Consider the following 26,326-nt stretch of genomic DNA (forward strand, 5'->3'; position numbering starts at 1 on the left):
GGATTTCTCATCTTATTTTCCTACAAGCAAAGGTGAATCTTCTGGCAGTCTTAGAATGTTGTGGTCTTCTTTGAACCTTTGGTGTAAGGAAAGATGAAAATCCATATCAGTAAGGAAAGGCAACCAAGCTAGGGCAGCCATGCTAATATCCCAGAGGGATCATGAACAATTGAAGACCACAGAGTCGAGGAAGAGGAATCCATTCATTCATTCACGGCTCTATTTTGAAATAAATTTAAAAAATAATACTACAAAATCCAGCCAACATGTAGCAGTAAAGTAAGATTCTGAAACGCATGCATACACAGAGAGAGAAACTCATAGTTTGTAATACTTGGTATGTCACTGATAAGCTTGTCAAGCAGCTAGATTAAAACAGCTGAAAGAGAATGAAAGATTGGAGAGAGATAGCTCGTGTGTGTATTTGTATTTGTAATTACAAGTGATCATGAGGGGATAAAGAAGTGTGAGTATATGATTGCAGTTTATCCAAAGGTTTGGAGGGATTTCCACATAAGATGTAAGTGGAAATCTTGTCGTTCATTTAAAAGTGAGGAATGTCTTGCTTATTTCATGTGCGATGTGAGTTGCACATAATTACATGTGCACTGGCAATTGATTACATGTACAGAATTGCTTAAGAAAGGTCTTTATCATGAAACAGCATAGGATTAATTGTAAAACTAGGGTAATGGAACTGGAGTATGGCTCCTAACTGTAAATGCCTTTAGTTTATTCATCTCATTTTATTCCCAACCTATTATTTCCCAGTGGTCTGGCACTGGAGTGATACTCGAACCTGATCAAGCCCATAAACTTGCCAGAAGCATCAACATTAAAATAGGACTGTGATACAGGGGCACCATCCAGATTAATAGATTTATCTGTATGTGTTGTGCTAAACAATAATATTTTACTACAGGTGTATTATATTATATTAGGTGTGTGTGTGTGTGTGTGTGTGTGTGTGTGTGTGTGTGTGTGTCTTTTTGTTGTATGTCTTCAAGTAATTTTCGACTTCCGGCAACTCTAAGGTGAACTATCATTGCATTTTCTTGGCAAAATTTGTTCAGATCAAACCACTACACCATGCGCTCTCTCTCTCTCTCTCTCTCTCTCTCTCTCTCTCTCTCTCTCTCGCTAAAGGCATTTACAGTTAGGAACCATACTCCAGTTCCATTCCCCTAGTTTTACAATTATAATATTATGATACTTGTAGTATACTTCACGACAGCTAATACTATTGCAGAGCTGTTATGTTTAAAGGTGCCACATGGCTTTTTCACAGTACGTTTTAAGATAGAAAGGAATCCTGCAGCACCTTTGAGATTAATTAAGAAAAAGGAATTTCTGACATAAGCTTCCAGTTCACCTCATCAGATGCCTGTGATGAAGAATATTCTAGAAATGTCTTTTTCTCAGTTAGTCTCATTCCTTTACAACTTTTTATGCTGATACAGACTAACACAGCTATATCTTTAATAATACATACTGTTTTGATGGCACAGCCTGACATGCCTGCCACTTTGGAAATTAGCAAAATAGGAAACACTTTATATGCTGCCATATATTTATATGCATGCCAGCTGCCCGGAAGTAAATACATATAAAATATATTGTGATCTCAGTTAATTTGGGTTGTGTGTGTATATTTTATTTTAGTAGATTTTTTTTAAATGCATAAAAATGTTTCAGACAATTAAGAAGGGCTTCCTGACGAAAAGCAGATGACAGGCTAGGAGGAAAAAGAGCCAGCAGATGGGAAATGTCCAATAAGACAAAGAGCTTGCTCAGGCACTGCAGCCTCAGCTATCTCGCCATCTCTCCCAGCCTAATGTCGTTTATCACTGTCTGTTCTTTATGAGCTCTGCACCGGGCTTTCTTTCACGTGATGGTACCCTGCCCAAGCCAGCTGGGAATTTCAGAGGCTCCATCAAATATTTTCACCAGAACTGCTCTCTTCCCAAGCAGTTTCCCCCACCGCACACCCCCACAAGACTCCTCTACCTCCCCAAATAGTGCTGTCCTCTTTCACACCTTTTAGGTTTTTTTTCCTATCAGAGGCGAAGGGTGGCTGGATTGTGTACAGTCGGGTTTATTCTGTACTGTTTAACCAGGACTGCAATGTTTAGCCTGTGTTCAACTTTTCAACAATATTTTGATCATTCTAAAAGGTCCTGTCAATAATAAAAAAACATAAACGGCTAACTTTTAAAATACAAGTACCTTTTAAATTATAAAAAACCACTATAATTCCTGTTTTGTGTGTGTGTGTGTGTGTGTGTGTGTGTGTGTTTGTGAAGAGAGTAAGCAAGCAAGAAGGATTCTAGAAGCCTTATTGTATTATTAAACAAACTCGGCAGGCAAATGCATGTTTTTTCCCTCTCCTACCACATGACCTTCATTCTCTTTTGGTTGTAAAAGTGTGAGGGAAGCATTGTAAAAGCCTCATTTTTGCCAAACTGATTATTCCAGCTTGACAAATGAGACAGTTTAGAAGGAAAAACATCATGCGGAGGGAGAAAAAAAGCCTTTTTGTTTGCCTGCTGGGTTTGTTTAATACAGTCGCCCCTTTGTTTTTGCAGGGGAACCATTCCAGACCTCCCTACGAAATCGGTTATCCGCCAATATTCAAGCCCTATTGGTGCTCCATTTTAAGTCCCTCCATTTTGCCCTTGCGAGTAATCGAGGGATGCAGATTTGAAGTCTGCACAAACGGAAGGATGACTTTAATTCAATAAGGCTCTTAGACAAGAAAAGGGAACTGCAACAAGAGAAATTATCTTTTCAGTGTCTTATAGTGCAGTACTCTGTTCAATCCTCCCTCCTCTCCAGTATTCTGTTCTGCTTTCCTCAGGAGTTAGACTGTTGAACATGTTCAGTCCTCTTTGAGCTGTTGAGGGAATTTCCCCATTTTTAGTATTTATTCATACAGGTTTTTAGTACTTCTGCAGACCTTGGGATTTTTTCAAGCCTGGTACCTATTCTTTGTGTGAGGGTGATGCCATTTTAGTTTCATAAAGAGCAACATGTGCACCTGAACATTGGCCACAGCGGGAGCAATGTGTGTAGAGAAACATGTACACATAGGCCTGTTACAGACTGCCAAAATAAAGCTGCTTCGGGTCTCTTTGGAGGTATGCTGTTTAAATGATGCATGGGTCCTAAGAATCTGGAAGCTGCACCAAAGCTGCACTCCAGTGCTTAGGAATGGAGTGTGGCTTTGGTGCGACCTCCGGACTCTTAGGACCCATGCATCATTTAAATAGCATACCTCCAAAGAGACCTGAAGCAGCTTTATTTTGGCAGTCTGTAACAGGCCACACTCTCAAAGGCTTAAATCAGGGATGGGAATCACATATCCTTCAGGTGTTGTTGAAGTGCTGCTCCCAGCACTCTGCACCACTGGTCATGTTGGCCAGAACTGCAGGGAATTGCAGTCCAACAATACTGGGTGGGTGAGTCAAACCTAAATCCTCTTGATGGTTTCCTACTAGAGTAGACCCATCGATGGTTAGCTTACCATTGGATACTGAAGAAAGTGTGCTTTTGCACCCATGTTAGAACCATTTTTACTTGCATGCAGAATGAATCATATCTCATTAAATAATAATTTAAAACTCATATTTTTATTTGATACCACTGATGGCTTCTCAACCTGTGTGTGTGTGTGTGTGTGTTCCTTTAAGTTGCCTATCAACTTATGGGGATCCCCATGAATTTTGTAGGGTTTTCTTAGCCACTGAAAATATGGGTCACACTCCACACCTTCTGAGCACGGTGCTAATAATGAATTATGCACCTTATATCAAATTTCAGGATTGCATAATTTATGTAGTATGTCACACTCCAAAACACACACACCTGGATTGATTGGAATTTAATGGAGATCACTCAGGAATAACAATAGAGGTTTAATAGATTCCTCAGTAAGAAGGTGTCCAGAATCTCTTTCAAACCACACATATATAGCACTTTAGCAATTTAACCCCATGGCTGCACCCTGCAGAATCCTGGAATGTGTATTCTGGTGAAGCACTAGAACCCTTTAGCAGAGAACTCTAAATACCTCATATTACTACAAATCCCGGGGTCCATAGGATGTAGTTTTAGCAAAGTGCTATAATCACACAATGTGAAACAAATGTGTGTTTGTTTTGGTCCCACTTGACCAACCATTTACTTCTCTCTCTGTCTCTCTCTCTCTTTTTGCAGGTATCCAAAATTCCCATATTTGAATGTTCTCAGTACTCTGACTGTGAATCATGTTTGGCACCAAGGGACCCATATTGTGGTTGGTGTGTTCTCCAAGGAAAGTAAGAGATCATTTTGATATATCTTGGTATTTTGCTATGTCGTCTTAGGGATACCACTTATAGCCCCAAAACTGAACCTGGGATACACAGTCCTCCTCTTCTTCTTCCTTCTCCTTACTATTTCCCATCTTATCCTAGTTGGGGATCCAAAGTTCCATACAATTCAGCCATCATCCAAACAAAAAAAAAGTTCAGAATAGTTTTTAATCTTAAATTTTGGCCTGTGGGTTATATAAGGGGGAAGGAGTAAAAGCCACTGGCCCATTTTTTTGTGCAAAGAGGATCCTGTACAACTGTTGGGAGCAAAGGCTTACTGACTGTGGCAGTGAGAATGATTTTTGTTTTGCTGTTGCTGGAAATGGTAGTGCTCCTTTGCATCCTCACCCCAACCTAACAATGTCCTGAAGTAAAGGCCATCATGTTTTGTTTTGTTTTTCCCCTCAAACAGTAGCATTAGAACAACTCTGTATCATGGCATAGTGTTGTTCTAACAGGGCATTTGGGGGCAGGAGTGTGGCTGACAATGCTTCCGTGAGAGGCTAGGTTGTGGCACCCTCTGGGTTGAGAGGAGGTCAGTGTAGCCCATCCAACAGTGGTGTTACCCACCCTTGCTCTCATTTGCAGGAGTCTCGTACTCACATAAAACATTTTTAGAACCTCATCATAACTAAAATTCAGGAAGCAAATTATGAAGTTACTTTGAATTCTCAGTTTGATTCTTCTTAATAGAAACTGGCAGGATGTCTCTTACATAATTTAGAAAGAGCTAATTAAATACTTACTCCCTGCCTAGCTATTGCCCAGTTATGGAGGTCGCTTAAGGTCCCCACTCCTGACTCAGTGGTTGCAATCTGTACTTGGAACTTTACAATGATGAGTCAATTAATTGAATAGAGTTTATAACAGCAAAAGAAAAACCATTTCCAAGAAACTTGGGTCCAAAACACATTGCAGAAATAATCCAGTTTGAGACTACTTTAACTGCCTTGGCTCAATGCTAGAGAATTCTGAGAACTGTAGTTTTGTAAGACATTTAGCCTTCTCTGTCAGAGAGCGCTCTGGTGCCACAATAAATTATAGTTCCCAGGATTCCCTAGCACTGAATCAGGGCAGTTAAAGCGGTCTCAAACTAGAATATTTCTGTGGTGTTTTTTGGATCTTTATTTCATATGTTGAGGAAGTTACAAATCCATGTGGGCTAGACAAGGTAACTGTTACATGGATTTGTAATTGGTTGACCGGCCGAACCCAAGGGGTGCTCAACAATGGCTCCTTTTCATCCTGGAGAGAAGTGACCAGTGGGGTCCCACAGGGCTCTGTCCTGGGCCCAGTGCTATTCAACATCTTTATCAATGACTTGGATGATAGAATTGGGGGCATATTCATCAAATTTGCAGATGACACCAAATTAGGGGTGTAGCTAATACCCCAGAGGACAGGATCAAAATTCAGAACGACCTGAATAGACTAGAAAGCTGGACCAAAGCTAACAAAATGAAATTCAATACGAAGAAATGTAAGGTACTGAACTTAGGGCAGAAAAATAAAATGCAGAGATATAGGATGGGTGACACCTGGCTGAATGAAACTACATGTGAAAGGGATCTGGGAGCCCAAGTAGACCACAAGTTGAACATGAGTCAACAGTGTGATGCGGCAACTAAAAAGGCCAATGCAATTTTAGGTTGCATCAATAAAAGTATAGTGTCTAGATCAAGAGAAGTAATAGTGCCACTCTATTCTGCTTTGGTCAGGCCCCACCTGGAATATTGTGTCCAGTTCTGGGCACCACAATTCAAAAAAGACATTGAGAAACTAGAGTGTGTCCAAAGGAGGGCGACTAAAATGGTGAAGGGTCTGGAAACCATGCCCTATGAGGAATGACTTGGGGAGCTGGGGATGTTTAGCCTGGAGAAGAGAAGGTTAAGAGGTGATATGATAGCCCTGTTTAAATACTTGAAGGGATGTCATATTGAGGAGGGAACAAGCTTGTTTTCTGCTGCTCCAGAGAACAGGACCCGGAACAATGGATGCAAGCTACAGGAAAAGAGATTCCACCTCAACATTAGGAAGAACTTCCTGACAGTAAGGGCTGTTGGACAGTGGAACACACTCTTTCCTCAGAGTGTAGTGGAATCTACTCCTTGGAGGTCTTCAAACAGAGGCTGGATGGCCATCTGTCAGGGATGCTTTGATTGAGAGTTCCTGCATGGCAGGGAGTTGGACTGAATGGCCCTTGTGGTCTCTTCCAACTCTACGATTCTATGATTCTAAGGCGGGATACATACCGCCATTTAGTACGTCTTCTATACGTACTAGGGTTAGGAAGGGGCGGTGCTTCCGCACCCCCCTAACCCTAGTACGTATAGAAGACGTACAAGATGGCGGCGCCCCTTCCACATGGGCGCCGCCATCTTTGCGTATCGGACGCTGAGCGTCCGTACGCGTCGCGCCGCTTGTGACGTAGCGAGCGCGCCCCTGGCGCCTCGCTACGTCGCAAATGCGACGAAAAAAGAAGCTCCATTTTGGAGCTTCTTTTTCGGTCCGCGCGGGAGTCGGGCCGTGTGAAGGCTCCGGCTCCCCCGCGGACCTACTGGCGGCGGCGGCAGAGCGCCGCAAAGTGGCGGTATGTACCCCGCCCATGTTTCCCATGTGTGGTTCCCTGGACCCAGAATTATGTGAGAAAGTACCACCCTAATGCTACTGTCACTATATATGCCTACCTGACAACTGATGATAAACCTTGCAGTCTTGTGCAACCTGGGGTCTTGATACCTGAAGGAATACCTTTCTTTTTGTGTGCCTGCCTGAGATCTGAGATTAGGTGCAGACTGTGTCCCACCAGTGGAGGCAATGCGCTGCATGGGGATGTGAGAGAGGTCTTTCCCTGCTATGTAGTAACCCTGGTTTTGGAATGCATTCCCCTCAAAGGCCTGGTTGGCTCCAACACTGGTTTCATTCCACTACTGACATGGATATATATTATATATATTTATTTCATTTTTCCATATTAAAAACATTAGAATATACATGCATTAATTCCATTGACTCAAACAAACAACTTAATCACAACTCACCCAGCTATGCACAAAGAGATATATAAAACAAACTTCCTAGTATCTAATTCTTGAATTATATATTTTTTTCTGCTTAATTGACTTTAGATTTCTTCTATATATGTATCTCTACTTATGAGCACATACCCACATCTACATAAATAAATATATCTATACTCACACATGTATACATATATAAATATTTTTATACCCTTCCTATTTTAGCTTTTTGCTCTTTCTTATTTCCTAATATTTTTCTTTCTTATCTCTACACACATGGATTTATATTAAAATATTCAGAACCTTAGAATATTACCCAAATGTCCACACATTCATGATTTGAGACTGTTTTAACATTTTAAATTGTTATTTTTTACTATGCTTTTAAATATCTTAAAATTGTTTTAAATATTTAAATTACTTCTTACAGTTTTAAATTTTAAATGGTTAAAAGGTTTAAACTTATTATATAGTGTTGCCTAGTGATCTTACACCATAGAACAGCATATAGACATTTTAATAAATAAAGAAGCACAAAGTGAACAAAGATATTTATAGTAAATAGTAAACTAATGTTGCATTTATAAATTCTAGTCCTTCCTTGTGTATTTAGGAAAGTTGGGAAGGCAAGGTTTTTAATAATCATTCATAAAATCTGGTAGCCTACGCATTTTTTAGATATCTTTTTTCTGTATTGTATTCTTGTCTGTTTATTGTATGCCTTCAGGTAATTTTTACTTATAGTGACCCTAAAGCGAACCTATCATGGGGTTTTCTTGGCAAGTTTGAAGAAACTTGCCAGGTAGTTTGTCATTGCCATCCTCTGAGTCTGAGAGACAGTGACTTGCCCAAGGTCACCCAATTGGTTTACATGGTGGAACTGGAATTCTAATCTTGTTCTCCAGAGACCTAGGCCAATGCTCAAACCACTACACCACATTGGTTCTCATAGATAGATAGATAGATAGATAGATAGATAGATAGATAGACAGACAGACAGACACACACACACACACACACACACACTCACCAATATCATTATGATGCAGTTTTATCTAAAATGCTAGACAAGGTTTACAATGTAGATTTTGCTGTTTGTAGTGCTATCATAGCCACTGTCCAATGGGGGATTACAGCATCCCAACAGCCACAGGCCTCCTTCTTTTTTATCATGCTCCCTCCAGTAATAACAGCTGTTCATTTTCTGTCCGATTCCACCAGGGCTTAGGAACTCACAAGGGAATAGAGTGCTAGGACTAAGCTCTAAAGCTGAGGATAGTTTTTGGAGTCCTGGCTGGTTCTGATATACCTGGCTGGGACAGACTTGTGGTTTATCCAGAGCTTGGAGGTTACTTTTTGGATTACAGCTCCCAGAATCCTTCAGACAGCTGAGACAGTGCCATGCTGACTGGTAGATTCTGGGAGTTGTAGTCTATCCAAAAGCAAGCATCGCAAGCTCAGCATTGGACTGAGGGGTGAATCTGCACTGTAGAAATACACTCTTACCTCGGGTTACGAAAATAATCCGTTCCGCCGCCATTTTCGTAACCCGGAAGTCTTCGTAAGCCGAGAAAGCCATAGGCGCTAATGGAGGGAAGCCGCGATTTGGTGCGAAATAGCGCCGAAAAGCATCAAAAGGTTATTCGTAACCCGGAATAACCTTCGTAACCCGGAAATATTTTTTATTTATTTTTTTTTTCGTAACCCGAAAAGTTCGTATCCCGGCGCGTTCGTAACCCGAGGTAAGAGTGTAATACAGTTTGACACCACTTTAAGTCTTGTCGCTCCATCCTATAGAATCCTGGGATTTGTAGTTTTACAAGATGATCAGCCTTCCCTGCCCAAGAGTGCTAATGCCTCACAAAACTAGAAATCCCAGAATTCTGTAGAGTTGAGCCATGGCAGTTGAAGTGGTACCAAATTGCATTGTTTCTATGGTACAGATGCATCCTAACTGTGTCTCTCGCAACATTAAAACCACTACACCACATTAAAACAAAATGTTTGTTTTCTGTCTAGAGCAGTTAAAGATCTTTTTGCTTTTTTCCTGTCTTCATCTATGTGTGTGTGTCCCCAGGTGCAGCCGTCGCTCTGAATGCTTCAGGTTCCAAGTGAGTGAGCAGTGGCTGTGGGGTTTTAACTCAGCCCAGCAGTGTCTGTCTGTCCAGTCAGTGACTCCAGCCAGCATCAGCAGAGAAGTACAGAAAAATGTAAGCTGTGATGACATGTCAAATCCCCTTTGGAGGCTGAGAAATTGTCTTGCAAAGAGCAGCTGCTACTTTCCCTCTGGGGACAGCAGAAGTGTGAGTGACTTTCCCACCACTCATTTTCATGCTTCCCATTTGTGAAGAGGGAACTTGGAAGTCATTCACACTTCTCGCTGTCAACCCCTTTTGTATAATGTGAAGTTGATCAAAGCTGAAGAGCTGGAAACATTCTGGAGAACTCCCTGGGACAAGGTGGGGAGAAATATATAAGATGGATGTCTATGTCTGTATACACACTGCAGAAATAATCCAGTTTGTCACCATTTTAACTGCCATGGCTCAGTTCTGTGTAATTCTGGGAATTGTAATTAATCTTCTCTATCAGAGCACTCTGGTGCCACAACAAATGATTGTTCCCAGAATTCCATAGCATTGGGCCATGGCATTTAAAATGGTGTTAGACTGGATTATTTCTGCAGCCATAGACATCTCCCTTATACATTGTGTAAGTGCAGATAGTCTGCAAGTGTCAAGATTATTTTTATTTACATTATCACCACCAAGGAACATGGTGCTGAACAAAAATAAAACAATAAAAAGACACAACTTTGTCAAATGTGTAGTTTAATAAAAGAAGAATACAGGGAAGGAAAACAAATAGCATAGTTTCACAAATTGAATATACAAAATTTAAAAAATAACATTAAAACAGAATTCCAAAAGCTTTAGGAAACAAAACAAAAAAGTCATTGAGATTTATAGTGGTGAGAAAAAGTTGGTGAATCCCTTAAGGCTGTCATATAGTTCCAACCTAAACTGTTATTAGATCTTAAACTAATCCATTTGTTTTTGTGTTCCTTCAAGTCATTTCCAACTTATGGCAACCTTAAGACGAACCTATCATGGGGGTTTCTTGGCAAGTTTCTTCAGAGGGGATTTGCCATTCCCTTCCTCTGAGGCTGAGAGAGTGTGACTCATCCAAAATCTGAAATCCACTAACATCTGGATAATTTCAACCAGAAAGAAGAAACCCTTAAAGTGAATGGAATTTGGCTAACAGTCCCGAAGAATAGCAAAATGAGGACTCAGCAAATGCAAATGGGAAACCACTCAGAGTCAGGGGCTTCTCCAGCAGATAATGATCACCAATTAGCAGACACTAATCCTCTTTTGCATTAGACTCCCAGCCTGAGGCCTGCCATCAGCACAGAACAATACACAGGCAAATTACTCCTGCCTCCCCAGGGTCACACAGTATATACATACCCAACTTCTTTCCAGGCAAGCATTCCCTGAAGATGCCAGCCACAGATGCTGGCGAAACATCAGGAAGAAACTCTTCTAGAACATGGCCACACAGCCCGAAAAACCCACAAAAACTGGGATGTTACTCTGGGGCTCTTTGTGACTTTCTGGATGATGTTTGTTCTTGGAGATATTTTAGTAGCGTATCTGTTTCTGGATAGAGTGACTGTGGTCTTGAATTTTCTCCATTTGTAGATTGTCTGAGGGTGATTTGGGAGAGTCCCAAATCCTTTAATATGATTTTGTAACTCTTTCCAGACTGATTAACTACTTTTCTGAGGTCCTCAGAAATGTCTTTTGTCCATGGCATGTTGTGTTTCCACACATACTCATTGTTTTCCTAATTTATGCATTATTTGGTTTCACAAGATCTGGTTAATATAAACTTGATTGAATATTTAGAAAAGGACTGTTTTTTTAATACACAAAGGCTATCATTTTTTAAAAAAAATCTCCATAATTATCATTAGGTTCACAATTTATTTTTTATTTTTTATTTATTTATTTTTGCCACTGTGAAAATGATAATTGAAGGATCATTCTGCATGTATTTGGGAATATAATTCCAAGATCATAGATCAGCAGGGGAGAAAGAATGAAGCCAAACTAAGGATCTAAAACCCATGATTTGAGTAAGAAATGTGGAGTTGAAAAATGAAGATCCCAAGAGGTGCAATAATGAAAAACAGAGGCTGAAAGATGGGGTAGTAGGAGCAAAGTTGTGTGTGTGTGTGTTGTGTGCTTTCAGGTTGCCTGTCAACTTATGGTGATCCCATGAATCTCATAGGGTTTTCTTAGGCAAGGAATACTCAGAAGTGGTTTTGCCAGTTCCCTCTTCTGAAATATATAGCCTACAGCACCTGGTATTCATTTGCTGTCTCCCACCCAAATACCAACCAGGGTTAACCCAGCTTAGCTTCCAAGATCAGCCAGGATCTGGTAGCTTTAGGGTATTTACACTCAGCCAAGTCGTGTGTGTGTGTGTGTGTGTGTGTGTGTGTGTGTGTTGTGTGCCGTGTGCCTTCAAGCCATTTCTGACTACTGGCGTCCCTGGGGTTTTCTTGGCAGGATTTGTTCATAGGAGGTTTGCCATTGCCTTCCTCTGAGGCTGAGAGCATGTGACTTACCCAGGGTCACCCAGTGGGTTTCATGGCTGAGCTAGGAATCAAACCCTGGTCTCCGGAGTCATAGTCCAACGCACAAACTGCTGTGCCACAGGGCTTTAAACGTTGTAACAAGAAGCTTTAGATTCAAGAAAAAGCCAAACAGTCAGTGAAGTAACATCAAAGAGTGGAGTGACATGTTCAAAACAGCAGGCTAGAAAGATAATCTTAGCAGCAGAATGCTGGTAGAAACTAGGGGATTTAAATGAGTTAATGGAAGGCTGGTTAAAAGAAAATTACAGTAATCAAGACAAGAAATTACTGAAGCATGAAAGAGAGAAGTTAAATTTCAAGTCAAGAAAGAGAAGAGAAGGAACACAGAGAAAGGAAGCTTCAAAATGTCAACCACAGAGATCTGAAAAGTCACTTTTTCGAACTACAGCACCCAGAACCTTCCCTCGCCAGCATGGCCAATATTTTTTCAAAACTCTGCCAAGTTAAGACTATGATTGATCTGGTTCAGTACTGTCTACTCCAACTGACAGGCTTTCTATGGTTTCAGAGAGGAGTCTTTGCTGGCCTTACTGAAGGTATCAGAGATTGAACATGGAACCACTTCAGTGTAAAGCATGTGATGCAGCATTGAGTTACATTCCTTCCCCAGAGATAGAGAATGTTCTTTCATATCTGATAAAGATATGAAATATAGAGAGAAATAGCCAAGGAGACTTGAAATAACAAGGAATTTGTTTTAAAAAAACAATGAGACACAGATGCTTTGAGACTGTGTATTTTTAAAATCCCCCCTACAACTGGGATGCTTAGAAACTGAGTCTTTCTGTTTTTCATGGAATGTCGCCTAAGAAAAATCCTGTGAAATTAATTGGGTCATAAACTGACAGGTGACTCAAAGGTGCACACACACACAATATACAACATTATCTTGTGGGTTATTTCTTTTTTCCTGAAAATGTGAATGAAGATTTCTTCCTGCCATTAACATGCATCTGGGCTATATCTCTGATTGGCAGATATTCTTGACTCTTTCGGATTTGCCAGCCCTGCAAGATGGAGAGTCCTATTCATGCTTCTTTGAAGACTATGAAAGCCCAGCAGTGCTGATGGGATCAGGCATCATGTGTCCCTCACCAGATCCCAGCCATGCACCAATTTTGAAAGCAGGAACAGGTGAGGGGCTAGACCAGAGATACAACCACGGTGTCTATGTTCAGTTCCCACAGTATGTCAGGGGTTTATGGGAACTCTGGCTTTTAAAAGTGATGCCCCATAACTTCCCCTTACCATTTGAGAGAGGGCATGCAGAGGCAATTAGATGTATTTGGGAGTAGTACAGGCTTCTGAAGTGCTTGAGGGAGTGGTGGTGGTATTTTCACGTGTTTGGGGCCCTTTCTGCATAATTTTGGAGCTTAGAAGAAGATCCATGCAACAAAGGAAGATTCATCATTGCCATACATGATGCTGTACAGAAGGTCCCCTCACTCCATTATGATAGTGTAAGAAAGTTCATTTGTGAAATGGGCCTGCCCTTACCACTTTATTGGCATTAATACAAGTTTGGTAAAGATGTTTCATCTTGTTTCCTTTTTTCCTCAGTCCCCACCACAACAATCTGGTTATTTCTTGCTTCCTTAATATTTTTTCTTATCATTTTATCTGCACCAGGGGAAAGACCTGCTCTTTCCAGCCCTTCTCCTCACCTTCACTGATCACAGTCACTGCACCTTGCCAAGATCCCATAGGATTCCTGCCAAGAAGACTCTTGCCTCTTGAATAAATTCCCACTAAATCAGATTAGGATGAATGGGAAATAGTTTCTACCATCTAATAAACTATATACTCTGTTTAAGCATGCTTGTAATTGTGTTAGTTAAATATATTGAATCAAACTTTGCACAATGTGTTCTCCTGGCAGGGTCTCCTCCACTTAGCTCTTATACTTACAAAATTTTATGTAAGAAATGTCTTTATGTTCTTTTACAACACAGGAATGTTCATCTTCCGTGAGTCCTGGCCAGTAAAGTTGATGGGAACCACATATTCCCCACTTGTGAATAGGAGTACATATACATTCCTGTCTCTTATTTTCTAGATTTGAACTGTGTGAGCAGTGTTTGCTGTTGAAGTGTACCTGAAGGATCCTTTTCTTTCCCATTGCAGACCACATAACCATTCAGCTGGTGGTACGCTTTCGTAGCGTTTTCATTGCTTCAACAGCATTCTCTTTCTATGATTGCATGGCAGTGGCGTTTCTGAGGAAATTGGCACCGTAAGTCCATGAGGACAACCTCTCTTTACCAAACCATTCCCTCAACATTGTAATTGCTTCAAAGCATTTTTAAAAAATCTGTTGGCCCTCCTCAACAACAGTTCTGCTGTTCTTGTTTTCAGATGCCAGGGGTGTGTGAGCAGCCATTGGGGGTGTAACTGGTGTGTCCATCAACATCTTTGCACTCATAAAACCATCTGCGAGGAAGGAGCCATTATCTACAATGAAAAGGTTTGTCTTTCATTACTCACACATCTGCCACTCACTTGGTTGAAATCCTGACAGATTTACGTTCAGGATTCAGAGGGAGGCCATTTTGCTTCCATGGCATTCAGCATTTCAGTACTATGGATCTGCAGAACCTTCTGTAAAATGACTGCTTTGGAGCAAGGTTGGTTAACAGATGGCCTGCACACCCATGTTCCCTAACCACTCACATGACTTATTTTCCACTTATCCTTTCCCTACTGCCCACATAGATCCTTGCTACTGCAGCCACCACCAAATTAGACTGCTACCAAAAAAACAAAACAACAACCCCCCTACTGTTTTTCTTTTAAAACAGAGGTGAACAAATGGTGCCTGCTGGTCCACATGTGGCCCTTGGGTTCCCTTTTTTATGGCCCTTGGGCTCCATTTTTGTTCCCCCTGAAGGCCCTCCATCAGCCCCTCAAAGCCTTCCAACCACCCTGTTTAAAAAAATCAGCACTATTTTTGGGCATTTTTGCCTCAAAGCCATGGAGAAAGACCCCATACATGTGAAAACATAAAAATAGCCCCATCCCACCTCCATGAACACCCCAGAACATGTGTTATCTTCTGCAGTTCCTCTCAAAATGACAACAGGAAGTGAAATATTTTGAGAGGGAATGCAAACAAATATTTGGACTTGCCATGGAAGCTTCTGAGGGGAAATTACCTTATTAGCAATAGCAGTAACATTTACATTTCTATACCATTTCATAGTGAACTCACCACTCTCTAAGCCAGGGGTTGGCAACCTGCGGCCCGCGGGCCAGATCCGGCCCGCGGAGGCCTTTCGGCCGGCCCACTGTGGCTCGCCGCCATTTTGGGGGGAAAATGGCGGTGCCCATAGCGGTGAAGTCTCACGCGACCCCAGAAAAGGTCGTGCGAGACTTCACTGCTATGGGCAGCGGCCTCTAGGAGGGCTCCGGTGGCAGCAGCGGGTCTCTGAAACAGGATGGCCATCTGTCGGGGATGCTTTGATGGAGGGTTCTTGCATGGCAGGAGGTTGGACTGGATGGCCCTTGTGGTCTCTTCCAACTCTACAATTCTATTATTCTAACCTATGTCTTTCTATATGTTGTTGATTCCTGTCAGGAGATTATCACACAGGAGTTATCCCATCCTTGTCCCAACCCTGTCCCGCGATTGCATGGGAAGGACTTTCAGACAGCGTCACACAGATCCCATCATTAGCCCATCTGGGAAGCATGAATGATGGCAATCATGCAAAAGTCTTTCAGATGACATTGCACAGATCCTGTCATTGACCCATCATTGAAGCCACCAGATCCCCCCATTTGGGTGGCTCATTTTGGGGTAATTTTTTGCCTCCAAACCACCCAACATTTCTCAAAAATGCATAAAAAGGCAATACCCCCATCCCCACAAACCTCCCTAAGAGAGACAATAAAGAAAAAAAATAGCCACAGATCAGTCAGAATGGCAGCCTGAAGTCACATAACATCTCTAGCCCACCAGCTGGGCACAGGAAGGAGAAATAACTCCTAGCCTATATGCAGTTGCCCACCCCTGATCTTCCTATGCCTCTAAAAACTCATAAGGCCTTTTGAGGAAAATGTGGAAAGATTTAATCCCTGTGTTTAGCTCAGCAGTACATAAACGTATTCTAAGGGAACTGAATTTTGTTCCTCTCTTTAGTCATTGACCACCCTCAAGACCATTTTTGTCTAGAATCTCTTATAATGCTCAGATTTAAAATCCAAAAAAAAAAAAAAAGAGAGAGAGAGAGAATCTCTTATAATTGCAAAAAATAGAGTGCAAAGTCTGCTACTGCTTTGGTCTTATTCTGGTTCTGACAGGTGTCTTATTTGCCTCTTTTCACTCCTCAGGCTCATATATCAAGCTTCAGCGAATTTCCACCCTCAGCCACTCCATATACAGCAGAATTTCCATCATCTTCTCCAACTATAGCTACTGAGCCCCCTCTCCTCACATTTACACCTGTGGCTACTTCCACCCCCAGCCCTACCACCGAAACAGTTATCCCTTCTACTACTCCACCAACAACTTCTATCAGGACTACCCTGCAACCAGAAACCCTCGGTCCTACACATGTGCTCTCCACAGCCACAGATGCTGGCACCACGCTGGAGGCAACCACAGGCTCTCTGACACTGGGTCCAACTGAAATGCCTGCTACTACTAAAACTACCTCTGAGCCTACCTCTAGCAGCCAGCCAGAGACATCTGTCGCTGTGACACACGTTACCTCAGAACCGGTCATTGAACCCAAAGACTGGTCAACTGTTTCTTCTTTGACTACCCCTCATAATGCATTGCCAACTTCTATGGAGGCACTAACACCTTTCCCGGATACAGAAAACTCCACAACGCTATCTCCCATCCCAGTGGAGTCCACATCTGCTCTACCAACTCCTTTCAACCCCAATCAGACAGAAAACACTTCCATCTCTTCCTCTGACTTACCACCAGAAGATCTGGAGACTGATGAACCTCTTTCCAACTTAGACCCAACTATGGGCCTTCCAGACTGGCTACCTCCTGAGGATAGCACCGAATCAGTGGGTTCACTGGCACCAGAGAATGACACATCCTCTATCTCTGCCTCCATCCTTCTCTCAGGTGATGGAGACTCCTCAGAGAGTGATAGCTCTGATTTCCCCAGAATCCTGAACCAGGGACTAGACTATCAGTATGATGCTCCTGGATTTCTAGACATGGTAAGTGTCAAACATTACTTCATGGCCAAAGTAAACTGCTGCTGTTGTCTATATTCCACCAATCCCTGCACCATTTCAAATTATTCTGCGAACGAATGAATGAATGAATGAAGGTTTATTTATATAACGCCGTTCCAATGATCACGGCGGTTAACAATAATAACAGTGTGCTGCATCTCATCTGAGAAGAACCAAAAAGGATAGGTTGGGTGGGGGATTATGAAAGTTGTAGTTCAGAAAGTAACTTTCCAAATTCTGGGAATATCCTCTCTGTGGAGGAGCCACTGTTGTATATATTTCAACTTCAGCTGAACCTGGGGTTTTTAACTAGTTGTTTTTGCCTGTTCAGTTCTATATGTTATAAGCAGTAGAATAAATGATTAAAAACAGGCAAGAAATGCGGGGATCATTTACAGAATCCATATCATAGAACTCGGCTTTTCTGCGTGTTGAATTATATAAATATATAATTTCAACTGGAAAGAAGAAACCCTTAAAGTGAACAAAATTTGGCTACCAGTCCTGAAGAATAGCAAAATTAGGACTCAGCAAATGCAAATGGGAAACCATTCAGAGTCAGGGGCTTTCCCAGCAGATAATGATCACCAATTAACAGACATTAATCCTCGTTTGCATTAGCCTCCCAGGCTGAGGCCAGCCATCAACATAGAACAATACACATGCAAATCACTCCTGCATTCCCAGGCTTACACAGTATATATACACCCAATTTTTCCAGGCAAAGCATTCTCTGAAGATGCCAGCTGGCGAAACGTCAGAAAGAAACTCTGCTAGAACATGGTGACATAGCCCGAAAAACCCACAAAAAATATGGATGCCAGCCATGAAAGCCTTCGACTTTACATAACCAGTACTTCCCAGCTGTCTGCTGCCATTTTCATTTTCCCAGAATGGCATCCAAAATATGATTAAGAGAAGTCTGTTCTGCTTGTTTCCTTTCTGTTTTGGAATGGCCACCCTCTTCCAACAGACATTTAAACATTTGAAACTTTTAAATGCTATTTTGAGCTGAAGGGGAGGTTTTTTTTGCAACCTAATTTTTTTTTTTGGGGGGGTTAAAATTTGATTGATTGATTGATTGATTGATTGATGAAAAAGGGGGGTGGAGGCTTCAAGGGGTTAGTGTGGGACCCCCTGCCTCTGAGGGATAAATGCAGCCTGCAAACCTCTCCATTTTCACCAGTGACCCAGAGCCAACTGTGAAGTCATGCCAAAATATTTAATATGTTTTGAAACGTGGAGTCTTTATAGCATGCCCTGGGATAGTCTGGCATCCATGCTTGATGAGAGACACATTTCTAATTTAGTGTTTATTTAGTGTTCTTTGGTTGGTTGGTTGGGTGGGTGGGTTGGATGGGTGGGTGGGAGGGAGGGAAAACAAATTGTGTATGAAACCTCTCACAGTCCTCTGCCTGTTTGTGGACTTTTAGAATGAGGAGTTCAACTGGGGACCAGAAGCATGCCCATGTGTGAGAGGAATTCAGGGGTCTTCTCTGATGCCAGTCAATGTGCAGAGGAAGATAACACTGATAGGGAGAAACTTCCATCTCTATCAGGTAAGGCTTTGGCACGAGTGGCTGCTCAGATATGACTGTGGAGAGCATTTGAGGAAATGTATTTTGAGGATATTCACTGAAAAGCTACTCTTAATCAAACATTAACTCTGTGCCTTTTTGTCACAATGCTATGTGAATGGGTGGGACTTAATTCTGTTCTATCTGTGAATAGCCACAGGATGCAGTGCAGGGTTAGTCAGTGACAGCTGGTAGTTCCTCTGTCAGTAAGGTGGTGAATTTGTTTCTGGACTTTGTCCAAACTTGAAAGCAGCTATTCAAGGTGCTGAATCTATTTTAGAAATGAGGTTCAGCCTCTTGGATAGATCCTTTAAATTTCTTACGGAAACCTCCAAACTAACATGGAACACTAACTTGGAAGACACTAGCCACACTAAGGGCTACTAAGATGAAGAACTGATCCTGTATTAACATCACTGAGGATTTTATCACATCAGCTTACTGTCCTGCCACAGTTGTGCTAGTTTAAGAGTGGAAGCATACCATTTTGTCATCATTTCTTATCACACTTTCTCCCACAATAGCACTTTGGCGATCCATGGTCATGTAATGTGTCTGCCCTGCCAAATACATGTTTGCAGCCACAATTGCTGCTCTGCCTCCAACCAAAAGTGTAGGGTTTCTGTGTGCACATTCACACAGCAGCCCCATGTTTTGGGAGAAAGACAAGCTATTATAGTTGTCATCCACTTATCAAAGCATCTGCTATGTGAATGTGCACATAGCACCCAGCTTTGGGAAGGTGTTAGTGGTTGTAATACAGTGGAACCTCGCCATACGCTGTCTTGACATACGCGGACTTGAGCGTACGCGCTCAAGCCACGGGGCGCGCGCGGGGCGGAACGTCCCATTCAATTGAATGGGCGCGCGCGCCTGTTGTGCCCTGCGCGTGCCTGCGCCGCCGCGCACGAGCCCCATTGTTTCCAATGGGGCTCGAGCATAGGTGGAATTCGCCTTACGCGGAGGGATCCGGAACGGATCCCCCGCGTAAGGCGAGGACGGACTGTAGTTACATGAGGGAGGATATAGAGGGGTAGAGGAGCAGAATCATGTGCCCTCTCACATCCACATGACAGCCTGAGAAGCAGAACTCCAGGGGAAGGGACCTCTCGCACAAAGTCAGCAATGGAATAGCAGTGAGAATGAGAGCTTATTGACAGACTTTGCCCATCAATGAAAAGGTGCGCTACAGCAACAAATGAAATGCAAGGCAGAGGCAGGACAGATATAATATCATGTTGGCCAAAGATGCAATATCACTGGCCAAAAATACTTTTATCCTGTTAAAATTCTGCTTTGATAGTCTCATGTGATAAAGTCCTGAGACAGACAATTAAATGGAATCGCATTGGAGCACAGCACTGTAGGAGGCTGTGAATTTGCTCTATATGATTTAACCCTTATTTCTTCCTCTTCAAAGGATCAGCTCTGGGACTATGAATGTGCCTTGGTTCTGGAGGGGAAGACCTTGGTGGTAGAGGCTTATATTGAACAGGATGAAAACAACCCAGCCATTTGTTATATCACCTGCCAGCTACATCAGGTAAGGTCTTCATAGGAGAGGAGCCTGATCTGGAGTTCCTTCTAGCTCTGACCTCAAAATCTGGCCAAAGAAAAGTAGTGATAATATTGTGACGAACCATCCCTCACTAGTGTTATAAACCTTACTTGCTTACTGCCATGAATACCAAGATAAAAAGGCAGAACAAGCCTTATTACTTAGCAGAGTGAGACAACTGCTTCAGGTGACAGATGTTGGAAGCATCAGCAGCTCCTAGATGTTCCTCTTGAACCCCTGACCATTCTCTGCTCTTGGAGAACAGTGTTGTGTGTGTGTGTCACATACCTTGCCCATGTCCCCTAAAGTGGCCTGTTGCCTTCAGGTGGGATAGAAGGCATTACTCCCTCGCTGATGTTCAAGTAATATTCAATCAAGAGTCCATTTAGTTTATATCAAAGGGGAAGTGGGCACCATCTTATTTTTTTACCTTAGGCAGTAAAGTAATTTGGGCCAGCTTAGAAATTGTGAGGAAACAGGAAAACAAGCAAGTTCAGGCAGCTCTCATCCTTCCTAAAGTTATATAAATGTTTCAGAATCAGGTGGAATATTAGAATCATGGAGTTGGAAGAGGCCACAAAGATCATCCAGCCCAAACCCCTGCTGTGCAGGAATGCACAATAGATATTCCTTGAAGGAAAGATACAGAGGAGCTCCTACCAGACAATGGAGTGGGTCACATTCTCACACCCTGTGCTGCAGCCAGCTGGAATTTTAAAAAGGGGATAAAATTTAAAGCAGACAAAATAGCAGGAGGGTGAAGAAAACAAGAATAAATTAATGTTCCAAAGATCATTACAAACTTACGTACCAAAGGCCAGTTCAAATAAGTAGGTTTTCAAAGTCTTACAAAAAATCAGGAAGAGGGGTGGCCTGTTAGATATCTTCAAGATATCTTGGAAATCTCTCTGTTTTCCATGTGCAAGCTATGAGAATCCTCACTTGTGTAGCCTAAATGTCTCCAGCTATGAACAAAAGTATTGGATGGAACCTTTGCAGAAGTTGAGAATGAACAATGTGTAAGGGGCAAGGGGCAATTAGAATGTGTGTGTGTGTGTGTGTGAGAGAGAGAGAGAGAGAGAGAGAGAGCGCATATCATATTTTATAAATTATATTTTGTATTATATGATACATAATATAATATAGTACACAGTTGCCCCTCCGTTTTCGCATTCCAGATCCCTATATGAAAATAGAAAATTGCGGATATTTGAGTCCCTATTGACTCAAATGGCAATGTGTTCCTATGTGGTGCCGCCTTGGGCATGCACCCCATTGTGTTACCCTCCATTTGCTCTTTGTGTATTGCCAAGGGACGTGGACTCCTCAAGTCCGCAAAAACAGAGGGGCAACTATTATATTATATTACATTACATTACATTATATTATATTATATTATGGTATATCACTTAAGTGTAATTCCTAAGATCCTATTTCAGTTTTGTAGCATAAATTTCCGCTTGTGGAGTTATGCATTAACTGTGATTCACAACCCTCATATTGATTGGCAGTGTTGCACACCTCAACCAAGACTCCAGATGTTGAACTGAGTACACACAAAATGTGCACAATTATCCATGCACCACAGAACGTGGCCATTTTACCTCTGAGAGAAATGTCCAACCACTCCCATAGGTGAACTTAGGCACACACAGGTTTCCAGGCAATATTTAAATGCACTCACATGTTCTCTTTTTCAAAAGTCTTCTGCTTTTAAAGGGAACCTCATAATTTGCAAACCCAAATAAATATTATTTCTATTTCTTCTTTTGTTTTTTAAGAACGAAGACTCAGGGTAGCATTTGGGTTAAGAAATGTCTAATGGATGCTGTGGTCTCTCTTTCAGTACAGCTACTCAGCCCCCCAACTTGAATTCAGCGCAGTGATATTTGTGCAAAGAAAGCGGCGTCTCCGTGTGGACAGCATAGAAGATCTTCATGGTACAGGAAATATGTCGGGCAATCATAAATTTGAATCTTTAATTTATATTTTAAAGAAATCAAGACAGCTAGCTATGGGCAAAACAGTTCTCATTTTGTAAAATAACAAAGCTTCATTGGTTTCAAGTCATACTTGTGGCCTGCCAAAATGGAACCTGCTCCACAAATGACTGAGGGGTATGGTACACTCAGTTAGGAATGTGATGAAGGGATGTTGGCAGGCAAACTCTGACACCCCTTTCCTTTAAAAAAAAGTATAAGGAAATCCTTAGAACAAAGCCTTCAAACAAAGTCTTCAGGGTGATGGAAGAGTGTGGAGAAAGAAACCTTAATGAAAGACATCTGCCCAAGTATCGTTAACATACCGGGGTCTTGGTTAAAGAAAGAAAGGAACTTCCATAGCTGAAGATCCTATCCTTCCCTGGAATTTTGTGTCCCTCAACTCCTCTGCAGTTTCAGAACCACTGCTAGAACCCATCATAATATTGGTCAGAGTAAAGTTGTCACTTCAGTTGACAGATATTGTGGGGATGGTACTAGCAGTCTCCTGGCTCTTATTCCTGGGAACTACAGTTGTTCTCTGCTACACAACTTGCCCAGTGCTTCTCAAATAAGCTCAGTGCTTCACCTGTATTGCCATTGTTGAGGCAAGAACTCCATCTTGCCCAGGATTACAATAGTAAAATTAGACAGGTTTCCTGTATCTTTAATGTTTGTGTAGAAGAGGAAATCTGTCTCTAACTCAAATAACCAGACTTCATGGATAAACCAGAAAGGATTTATTCAGTAGCTCAGCACAGAAGGCAAATGTTTGCCAGAACTGGCTACATATAGATGCTTGCAATCATATAACTTCCTTCATGCCCCTGCCCTCACAGTCTCTCATATTCTTTCCCAAACTTTAAAGCTTCAGTGACGTTGAAGCTAACAGTCAGTATCTTTCTCATCATTAGGTCCAGCACCTGTGTACAGCTTAAATATAAGCTTTAAAACTGAAACTACTTTGAAACAACAAGCTTGTGAGCCGCCTTGGGTCCCTTTTTGGGAAAGGTGTTATAAAAATAAAATAAAATAAATAATAACAATAATAAGACTCAACCAATAATAATAAATCCATGGCACAGGAAGCCTGAAAGGGGATCCTGAAAGAATTTTGGCAGGTGTTCCTTTTTTACTTGATTGTCTGTCAAAAACACCTGCTGAAGTTCCTCTTCTTTTCCTGGTTTTATTCTGGCCACCCTAATCTTGCCTTCTAGAGAACAATTCACATTACACAGTTAGACAGTGGGCCCTCTGCATTTGCTGGGATTAGGGGCAATGGGGCCCCCATGAAAATGGAAAAAGCACAAATAAAAAAACCACTTCTTTTTTCTTTTTTCTTTTTTTTACTTGAGAGAACACCTCTTTTGGAATCTTAGGTCCTACAGTGCAAGGCTGTGGTCAACATTGCTAGAGGTTGACCATAGAATTGCACTAGAGGACCTAAAGATGCCCAGAGAAGTGTTCTCATAGAATCATAGAGTTGGAAGAGACTGCAAGGGCCATCCAGTCCAACCCCCCAGCCATGCAGGAAATCTCCATCAAAGCATCCCCGACAGATGGCCATCCAGCCTCTATTTCAAGACCTCTAAGGAAGGGGACTCCACCACTCTCTGGGGGAGTGTGTTCCATTGTCGAACAGCCCTTACTGTCAGGAAGTTCCTCCTAATGTTGAGATGGGATTTCTTTTCCTGTAGCTTGCATCCATTGCTCCGAGTCCTAGCAGCAGAAAACAAGCTAGCTCTCTCCTCAATATGATATCCCTTCAAGTATTTAAACAGGGCTATCATATCACCTCTTAACCTTCTCTTCTCCAGGCTAAACATCCCCAGCTCTCTAGGTCATTCCTCGTGGGGCATGGTTTCCAGACCCTTCACCATTTTAGTCGCTCTCCTTTGGACACACTCCAGTTTCTCAACATCCTTTTTAAATTGTGGTGCCCAGAACTGGACACATTATTCCAGGTGGGGCCTGGCCAGAGCAGAATAGAGTGACACTATTACTTCTCTTCATCTAGACACTATACTTCTATTGATGCAGCCTAAAATTGCATTGGCCTTGTTAGCTGCCGCATCGCACTGTTTACTCATGTTCAATTTGTGGTCTACTTGGACTCCCAGATCCTTTTCACACGTCTTGTTCAGCCAGGTGTCCCCCATCCTATATCTGTGCATTTCATTTTTCCAAGCCTAAGTGCAGTACCTTACATTTCTCCATGTTGAAATTCATTTTGTTAGCTTTGGCTCAGCTTTCTGATCTATTAAGGTCATTTTGAATTTTGTTCCTGCCCTCTGAGGTATTAGCTATTCCTCCTAATTTGGCGTCATCTGCAAATTTGATAAATATGCCCCCAATTCTGTCATCCACGTCATTGATAAAGATGTTGAATAGCACTGTGCCCAGGACAGAGCCCTATGGGACTCCGCCGGTCACTTCTCTCCAGGATGAAAAGGAGCCGTTGTTGAGCACCCTTAGGGTTTGGCCAGTCAACCAATTACAAATCCAATAACAGTTACGTTTTCTAGCCCAGATTCCTAGAGAGAACATACTGTATTAATCAAACCAGTGAATAACCAAAGCCACAAAAGTCAAAGCTGCAAATGTGGAAGGCAAACTGTAGTGCTAGTTTCAACTTTAACTGTCATGACAACATCTCATGGAATCCTGGAATTGGGAGGGAGGGATTTGTAGAATCTCATTAACAGGACTCTTGTGCCTCATTAAACTGCAAACCCCAGGATTCCATAGGATGTAGCCATTCATTCATTCATTCATTCATTCATTCAGAGTATTTATATCCCAGTCTTCTGCCACAGCAGCTTAGAAATTGTTAATTAAACAGTTACCTGCCCCCAGACTTACAATCCAAAAGAGACATGGCACAAAAGGAGAAGGGAATGGTAGTGGGGAAGGGGATAGCAATTGCATTTACATTTCTATACCGCTTAAAAGCGAACTCAGCACTCTCTAAGTGGTTTACAATCTATAAGCCAATTGTTCCTAACAAGCTGGGTATTCATTTTACCCACCTATGAAAGGATGAAAGGTTGAGTCAACCTGGAGCCCTCTGAGATCAAACTCACAATGTTGTGGCTGCAGTAGTAACATTTAACCACTGTGCCACCAGGGCTTGATCTGGGATCAAGTCCAACAGATACTGCTGGTTCTTCTCTCCCTCTGAGGCCAGGGCAAGGGCAGTTGGAATAGAGGGAGGGTCATGACACTTGAAGTGGAATATAGCACTATTTTTGTGTAGTGTGAATGGGCCCTAGATGGGGTTGGACTGCAAGTCCTGCCAGCCCTAATCAGCATAAGAAATGGTGAAGAATGTTGGGAGTTAGAATCCAACAACATCTGGAGGGCTGCACATTGCCCATCCCTATTGTATAGTAAATACCTGGGCCTCCTTGTGACTGTGCAAAAATAGCAGGAGATAACCAGTAATGGCAGACAGGTTCATTGAAAGATAGTCCAAGAAAATTGCTCTCCTTTTCCAACCTCCCAATTACATAAGCATTCATTAAGCGGAACAGTGTTTAACTGGAGTGGGTTATGAAGACTGGTCCTATCATCAGGCAAAACAAGGTGGTCACCTCAGGTGGCAGAAATTGGGAAGCGATGGCAAAGTACTGGAGGAGAGCTTTGTATGCTATGCAACCTACCCTATGCCCATTACCCTATCGAGTCCAAGTGTGATGGAGGATACTGTACCACAGGGGTAGGCAATCTTTTTGAGCCGGGGGCCGGGTTGCTGTCCCTCAGACAACTGGGGGGCCGAAGCAAAAAAAAAAAAAAATTAAATATTTTTTTTTAAAATTAAATATATAAATAAACCAGGACAAATGTAGGACAAAATTTTCAAATGGAAGACACTTTTTTAAAAAAAATGGAGGACACGCAAAAAAATTTGCTGATTTTTTAAAAAATGTTAATATAAATGCATGTTTCTGAGGCTTCTATAGACAATTGCCC

General features: G+C 42.0%; 1 protein-coding gene across 4 annotated transcripts in view; it reads left to right on the plus strand.

Moving 5' to 3' along the window:
* LOC149321215 (plexin-B1-like) overlaps positions 1–26,326 on the plus strand; it is a 221,080-nt gene that overhangs the window by 145,514 nt on the left and 49,240 nt on the right. For all 4 annotated transcript variants that reach the window (XM_089517440.1, XM_089517430.1, XM_089517450.1 and 1 more), the window contains 9 exons: positions 4,216–4,316; positions 9,450–9,582; positions 13,019–13,175; positions 14,166–14,274; positions 14,397–14,505; positions 16,371–17,222; positions 18,674–18,799; positions 20,238–20,360; positions 22,222–22,315. In XM_089517440.1, the coding sequence (XP_089373566.1) occupies positions 4,216–4,316; positions 9,450–9,582; positions 13,019–13,175; positions 14,166–14,274; positions 14,397–14,505; positions 16,371–17,222; positions 18,674–18,799; positions 20,238–20,360; positions 22,222–22,315 (1,804 nt within the window). The remainder of the gene's footprint in view (positions 1–4,215; positions 4,317–9,449; positions 9,583–13,018; positions 13,176–14,165; positions 14,275–14,396; positions 14,506–16,370; positions 17,223–18,673; positions 18,800–20,237; positions 20,361–22,221; positions 22,316–26,326) is intronic.

This window comes from Sceloporus occidentalis, unplaced genomic scaffold (genome assembly GCF_023333645.1).
Source record: "Sceloporus occidentalis isolate IW3139 unplaced genomic scaffold, rSceOcc1.0.p SCAF_1, whole genome shotgun sequence".
NCBI lineage: Eukaryota > Metazoa > Chordata > Lepidosauria > Squamata > Phrynosomatidae > Sceloporus > Sceloporus occidentalis.